The sequence below is a fragment of the Argopecten irradians genome, chromosome 11 (assembly GCF_041381155.1).
Source record: "Argopecten irradians isolate NY chromosome 11, Ai_NY, whole genome shotgun sequence".
Lineage (NCBI taxonomy): Eukaryota > Metazoa > Mollusca > Bivalvia > Pectinida > Pectinidae > Argopecten > Argopecten irradians.
The window spans coordinates 13,695,659-13,703,710 of NC_091144.1; the positions used below are offsets into that span (position 1 = coordinate 13,695,659).

General features: G+C 32.7%; 1 protein-coding gene across 1 annotated transcript; it reads left to right on the forward strand.

Annotated features, from left to right (window-relative positions):
- Positions 1-354: 354 nt before the first annotated feature.
- LOC138334795 (cytochrome P450 3A24-like) lies at positions 355-7,827 on the forward strand. Its single transcript, XM_069283527.1, has 13 exons — positions 355-510; positions 908-1,004; positions 1,830-1,882; positions 2,059-2,155; positions 2,436-2,561; positions 2,960-3,048; positions 3,610-3,761; positions 3,911-4,041; positions 4,225-4,341; positions 4,605-4,751; positions 4,991-5,082; positions 5,340-5,483; positions 6,133-7,827. Exons 1-13 carry the CDS (start codon positions 455-457, stop codon positions 6,383-6,385), a joined length of 1,554 nt encoding a protein of 517 aa, XP_069139628.1. The 5' UTR covers positions 355-454; the 3' UTR covers positions 6,386-7,827.
- The last annotated feature ends 225 nt before the right edge of the window (positions 7,828-8,052 follow it).

Genomic DNA, 8,052 nt, shown 5'->3' on the forward strand with positions numbered 1-8,052 from the left:
CTCCATGCGTACGATGTTATCAACGGCGACAGATTAATGTTACCTTGAATCCACTAGTATTATCTGTAATATCTAACTGCATATACATATACAGACACATAGCATAGTCATGCTTAAATTTACATATAAACATTTTCGACTTTTTTCTATTAACGTCCCGATCATAACCAAGTTAACCTGCCACTCATTATAATCAAATAAGCGATCGAAACAAAGGTAGCGTGTGATATCTAAATTGTCATATCGATAGGTAGTTATGATAAGCGTGGCAATGCTACACACCGCGTGTCCCCATATAGCTCAGTAGCTCGCTCAGATCTACAATGATTTGTTGGAAAGCGACACATTTACCAAGCCTGTGATTGGCTAACTATATTCCTCTTAAGCGCAGGGCCCATAATTTAACAGTCCATTTCTTCTGCTTGTTTCATTCAATTAGGTATCGAGAAACAACATGCTGTCGACAGTGCTGTGTGTGATCGCGTTGGTTCTTCTCATTGCATTTTACAGGTAAACTATTTTATTACTACACTTTCCATTAAATTTGAGTTGGTATGACAGTCGACATAGGAAGTCAGACTGAAGTACACACACGTGCGAGAACTCAACCGTACACTGAAAAAAACCATGAAAGGATGCACTACTACACGTGTTTCTAGCTTTATGTAATATACATGAAGGTTTATTTTTTATATACGATAGGTGTTATTAGGATGATATAGAGATTTCACTTTACACCGTAAATGAAAATATATACATAAAACTAAACTAGCGATACACGTTTATACTCACTAGGATACCGAATCCTTTTTTTCGAATAACTCGGCTCTTTGTAAATAATTTTTAACTGTTCCTTTCTTCCATAAAAATGAATATTCTTCATACTGTATTATTGCTTTGTTTACAGGCAAAGGAGAGAAAAAATGGACGTGTTTGTTCGGATGGGGATACCTGGTCCCCGACCCCACTTTTTATTTGGAAATCTGTTATCGTTTTTCCGCAAGGTATGTACATTATTTTATACAATCAATGGTTTTCATAAATACCTCTCAATCTATTAATTACATATTTACTTCACATCCTCTTGAAATGATGATATGACATGGTAAGTTCTGAGTATGATACGGAGTACACTAATCTACCTTGATGATGCATACTTGTTATTTGACAGCTTTAGACATGATATACGTTTAAAAAGATTAGGGGTCCTGCATCCGATAATCGACTATCATTAATGTTAGACCTATTCACTCGCTTAGTGATGTATGGGGCTAAGACTTGTTAAAAGAAGGTTTCAACGTGGAATCTTCCATATTTAATCAAGCCACGGGTTAAACGGCATTCTAAATCAAATATCCAAACTTAAAGGATGGCACTCCAGCACACCTAGTGTCAAGTCGTAATAAAACATAGATAACTTTACGTCCAAGTATTCACCTATGTAAAAAATAAGATTTATAATCTTTCCTTAACCTTAGTGTTTCTAATGCGTGTATCAGTTCTTAAAGTTATTAGAAATTCAAGTCTAAGAATGTTTTTTTTTCAACTCTCTTTTTGTCTTAGCACAAATTTTACATCATAGTATGAACTGTTTGTTAACTACATTATATTCCAAACATAGAGTAATAATTTATTGTTTTTTTTAAGATCTATCTACACTGTACAAGATATATTCATACCGTAATATTTATGGTTTTTCAGTTTTTTTTCAAATTCTGTAATACATGTGATGATTTAGAGAGATGCAGTTACCAAACTCTACATTATTTCAGAGACATTTATATTATTAGTAGCAGTTTCTAATCGAGTATATTACAACTTTTTTGCAGAGTTTTTATATCAAATACCAGGAATGGTACAGGGAGTACGGGAAAACTTTTGGGTAAGTTGTTTAGCTTCAATTATGATTCATTTGCATATAAATGAAAAAGTGTCTTTGCTTTTTTCTAATTCAAATGCAATATATCGTATGCTTTAACCATTTACTGAGCGGATGCTAACTATCACAGATGTTCTTGTGGGATTTTGACATTTAATTTGATCTTTCTTATTGTAAAGGTATTTCGAAGGTCCTACTGCAGTTTTGGTTACTACAAATATGGAATTGCTGCATGAAGTTTTTAACAAACAGTTCAAAAAGTTCCATGCAAGAAAGGTAAGTGTTACATAGTAGAACATGTTATCATCCACTTTCTCAGCATTATACTGTTCTGCTTATGAGCAACTTTTGTGGTAGATTGTATTTCATAAAGTGATATCCCCATATCTCCGTCATAGCGTATCTTATTTACAACAGCTCTCCACTCTTCTAGTTACTTTACGAGTCGCATATATCAACTTTCTTTGATGTAAAAATAGATAGAAACATCATTCTGCTAAATTAGGGCATATTGTTAGAAGATTGTCATCTAAAACATATTCTGATGTTTATCTAGGTTTTCCCGGTTCAGGTCGATCCAGACAGAGACGAGAATGTCCACATGTTTTTTGCTAGAGGCGAGCGATGGCGACGTTTAAGATCCATCATCAATCCTGCCTTCAGTACGATGAAAATGCGTAATGTGAGTACCAGCGTATCGTCTATAGTCGTTTCACTCGTCGTATGATATGTATAAACGATAGGAGTATGGGCGTTATATTACCTTTCGCAGCATGAGGATCTTCATTGTAAGACGAAGCATTTTGTATGGAATCGCCGTTCATTATCTGTATGTAAATTATAACACATTTAAATGAATCGGTATAATGTTAGGAGAAATCTCCGCCTTTTGAAATAAATATGATATACTCTTTAAAAATTGAGATTTATTTCATCTATCCATCGAAGAATGTATTGAAGATTTTAACGATGACATGTAGCTAGGTTTCCTCTTTGAACTCATTGTCGTTTTACGTAAAACATGTTGAGTTTGACAGGACCTATTAATCATAGCGATATAATTTTGGTGCACATTCACAGATGACGCCGATGATAAATACTCGAATTGACCAGCTCATGGATGTGGTTGATACACATCGAAGAAATGGAGAGGATTTCGATGTTTATGAGTAAGTTAATTTAATATTGATTTTAATAGTTTTCTCTTTTTTTTTTTCATTTAGCTTATATAAAACATGATTCTCCTTTATCTTTTTTTCGTTTTGGTAGAAAGTTATAATCTGTAAAGCTATGTTTACGTTGTCATTTTTACACCATCACGATCTGTAATATAGCACTATCTAAATTTAGACACGAAACGTAACTTTGACTTTTCCACAACCCTAAATGTCTCGATTGGAATGATATTTACGTCAGAATTGTAAAATATTGACTTTAAAGCTGTGACGGTTGTCAAACAATGACACAAACATAATGGCTACACTTTTTCCTGATGTGTCGCATGATAGTATTAGTTTATACTGCTACGCAGATTAAAGTTTTCTGTGTAATACTATACATCCGTGAAAAAAAACTACTAAATTTTAATATACATCTATCATTGATAATTCGCCAACTTTTTAACCTTTTCGTTTCCTGAATTGTTCATGTTTGTATTTCATTTCGTAATAAAACATTAATATTGCTGTTAGCGAATCAAACAATAATTATCCTTTATTTTATATTGAAAGCGTTTTCCAAAGACTTACCATGGATACTATAGCCGAATGTGGACTTGGTCTTGCAAATAGCTCACTCCGTAATCCAGATGATTGCTGGCTGAGGAATTCTCGGAAGGTGATCACTGATACCACCAAACGACCATTCCTGTTTCTACTCGGATGTAAGTGTTCATTAAATATTGATTTAAATTGCTCCTTATAGATTGGTATATGTCTGTATCCTAAATGTTGTAATCCGATTTAATAAACATCAGACGAAATAATAAAATATTTACAGCAATTTATTAATAAGTGATTTACTTTTTTTCAGTTATTTTCCCGAAATTACACGAGCTATGGATCACCATATACAAGCTGTTGGGCTATCTATCTTTCAATCCAGTGTTTTGGTTAGAGAAACAGATCCAGGAAATCGTCACGAAACGGAAGAACACAAGAAAGGTATGAAGCCAGAAAATTAATCAAAGTAAAACATATTGGCACTTAGAATAAAGGGAAACACATAGAATAATATATATGTGTGAGAGAATTATTTAAAAAATGATGATTTCGTCAGCCTGTAGATATTTTACAGTTTGAAATAAAATTTTATTAAAACAGGAAAAATATTTATCACTTTCTTAGGAAGGGAAAGTCGACCTTCTTCACTTAATGTTGAATTCCGAATACGATCCCTCTACTGGTTTGGAGGAGCTGGACGCTTCAGACAAAATGATACGGAAGCGACTTCTTACTACAGAGGTAACATTTTATTTAATATAATATTAACTGTATAATATTATGTTGCATTTCCTGGCCGTCGCAAACGTAACGTTGTAATAAATTTTAGCCATATATCTTAACATAATCTAAATTCAAAAATTACTAAAATGTCTTTTAACTTATATAAGTCATCTACAGTCATGTGGTTTGATAAAAGAGCTTGGGAGATGAATGTTGTCTTCTATAGAGAATTTATCTATGTGTCTATTGCATGTAACACCGTGATGTTTTTTGTTTTTCAGGAACTTACAGCGCAGTCTCTCCTGTTCCTATTAGCTGGATATGAGACCACTAGCACTACTTTGGCATACATTATATACGAAATGGCTGTTAATCAAGAGGTTCAGGCGACACTTCAAGAGGAAATCGACAGATACTATCCAGATAATGTACGTAATGCACATTACATACAATGGAATCCTTCCTTTAGACATAAAGTTTTATTTCCCACCAAATTGCAGTTGTATCATTTTATATTTCGTCTGTATATTCTGTTATGGTTATGTTTAAATTATCAAAGATTGTAAATACTTTACTGCTAAGAAAACTCTTGTATGTCTATTGTAAATTTATGGCCAGCTAGCAACCTAAACGTGAAATATTTACATTTGTAAATTTGATTTTACAGGCAGATAACCCTTCATATGATGCTATTCAAAGAATGGAATACCTAGACATGGTCTGGTGCGAGACACTGAGGAAATATCCTCTTGCTAGCACGTACGTGTTTCGATCTTTTAGAGGTTGCTGTATTTTAATGTTCAACACAAATTAAGATAAATTAATTTTCTTTTTTAAGGTTTATTTACTTTGAAAACGTTCAATTAGGAAATAGTTATGGCTTTAACAAGAAATAATTGCTCATGCAATAATACTTCAGACGTAATTTAGTATGCTAATCAAAACAAACACTTGATAATATCTTAGCCATCGTATATCAAACTGTTTAACATTGTAATGTTTTCTTCACATTACAGTGTAGTAGCTCGTGAATGTATGGAGAACTGCACGGTTGAGGGAATTAACCTTACCAAAGGGATGCTTATACACGCGAACGTATGGGCTCTTCACTATAACGCCGAACTATGGGGAGACGATCCGGATCAGTTTGTGCCCGAAAGGTAATTTGACAAACACAGGTGAAGCGTTATAATGATATCAAATATAAAATCTTCATCGATATAAAATTTTAAATCAATAATACTTATCCGTAACAGACTCCGCATGATGTGCCATTTTAAAAATATTTGCTTTCAGACGTTCTCTCCTTACATTTTCCTTCTGTTTTTTTTAAATGGCTACTGTAATTTAATTGTTACCTTGTCCTGAACGTTACGGGTATCAAAAGCTGTCACGCCTCGCTGCACACACCGCTCTGATCCTCAACCGGTCTCTTTAACACACATACAATTTGATATTTGTCAAACGTGAAAATAAAGTCATTTTAGACTTATGTAAATATTTAAGTAAAAAAAAATTGACAAAATTACAAAACACATATATTTCATTTTTATCTGCAATTTTGCTGGCATATGCTTTTCACACCGAGGTTCTATATAACTCAAAAATGAACAGAACACTACGTTTCAAATTATAAAACATGTAGTATAAAAAATGTTTCAAAGTAATGCCATATTTAAAATTAATTGCATATATTTATAGCTAATATTTAATGATTTACTTTAAAAGTTATATTTTTACCTTCAGCAATACTTACTTAATCTGAAATAAATATGATTTTTTAAAGATATAATTTGGTTTGCTTGGCAGGTTTACAGCGGAGCGCAAAAAGACAAGAAATCCAATGGCTTGGATGCCTTTCGGAAGTGGACCTAGAACATGTGTCGGACTGCGCTTAGCCCAGCTACAAGGTAAAATGGCAATGATTAGACTGATGAAGAACTATCGAATCGTGCCGTCCGAGAAGCTCTCAATCCCTCTAAAATACGTGGAAGGAGCGACAATCATTCCACAAAATGGGGTACAAATTAGGGTTATTGCAAGAAGGAGTGAAAGCAGTTGAGATAGCTGAAACACTACCCATCATAATTATGTATATAGACAGGAAATCGCAGGGGGTTTTGGTTTCAACCAAACTCAACGTCACCATTACCTTTCATTAAAAGTGATTGTGCAATAGTTCTTCGGAACAACATTCATCGGAAGAATGTACAAAAGTGGTAGGAGGTGCGAAGTATTCTTACAACAGACAATGTTATATCTGAATACAAAACACTTGACAAATGCGAATTATCGTGTTTTTGACTGACATATTTTAAAGCATTGTTAAGTCGAATATATGTGGAGTTTGTGGACCTGTTTACATGTATTTCGTGATGCTTGTGTGATATTGACAGCGTGTATAACAGGTAAACATGTGGATCTTAACATTGTTTTACAAATACATATGTGCAACGTGTAGCGCGGGTATAAACTGTTCTATAACAGAAATAATCAAGCTTTACACATATGATCACATCTCCTTTTAGTATTTATTCAGCATGGAATGCATCTATCACGCTTGTGATACATATACAATAGATAATGTCATTTGTTGATGAAACGGAAATCGGTGTATTATTACCTTTACACTTTGGTTAAGTTAGCAATTGTTTGTTTTGTTTTGGTGCCTTTTCGTAAATTATATTTTTGTTGTAAGTTAGGAAGTTTATAACGCTAGAAGTATATGGCAGTGATGCTCATTGATCTGTTTAGTGAGAAATTTTATCCATATTGTTGATAATGTATAGGCTGTTAGGACTTCGATGTAATGAAACGTATCTTGCCAATGTTTCCAGCTAATGTTTGAGAGTATCATTCAACATACATTGTGCTCAACATTGTATTATATTATAATTATAAAATCATTTGATACATAGTTAAATCCACGTAATAAAGCAAATGCATTTTTGGTTTTGTTGCATATATATATATATATACATATACATATAAAATAATCAGCAATGTAAAGTTTGCAGATATTGTATATTTTTCCTTTATTCTATTCATCTCATTTAAAGAACACAAAATTCCAACATGTAATTACTATCATTACTCTAAGGTACACTTATTTTCATCACGCTTATCATCATTGAAGTATCATCTTACATCATTGTATTCATACTGTATTGCCCTAAACGTATAATATTTTCATCTGTTATAAAAAAAAATCCGTTTTCACATTGATATAAGGTATGCTTATGTCGTATCTACACATTAATCGATGTTGTTCAATATATAATTACATTAGGGATATTTCATTCGAACATAACTTAGTCTATATTGCATAGTTATGAATTACTTCACTACATATTAGTAAGTTCGTTGGTTCCAAATGTTCGTTTCAAAAATCAAATGTTGCATTCCATGTTATTGTATGTGAATGGTTATGTATTTATTAATTTATTTATTGGTTTATTTATTATTCTGAGTCGATCATAATATGAGATATTACATAAAATGCTACTAGTCTTTCAATTGTTATACAAACTTATATATTAAAATATATTGTATCAATGGTCATGATTGTTTTGTGTTGATGTGTATTCGATATATCGTACACCAAAGAAAAAACTCAGTAAGATACCTCTCAGCGAACAACACAGCGCCGGGAAATCAAATGTTAACTTAACACATATATACTGTTGAATAACACTTTACAATGTAGGTTTGTCGTTAAGGAAAGTCTTA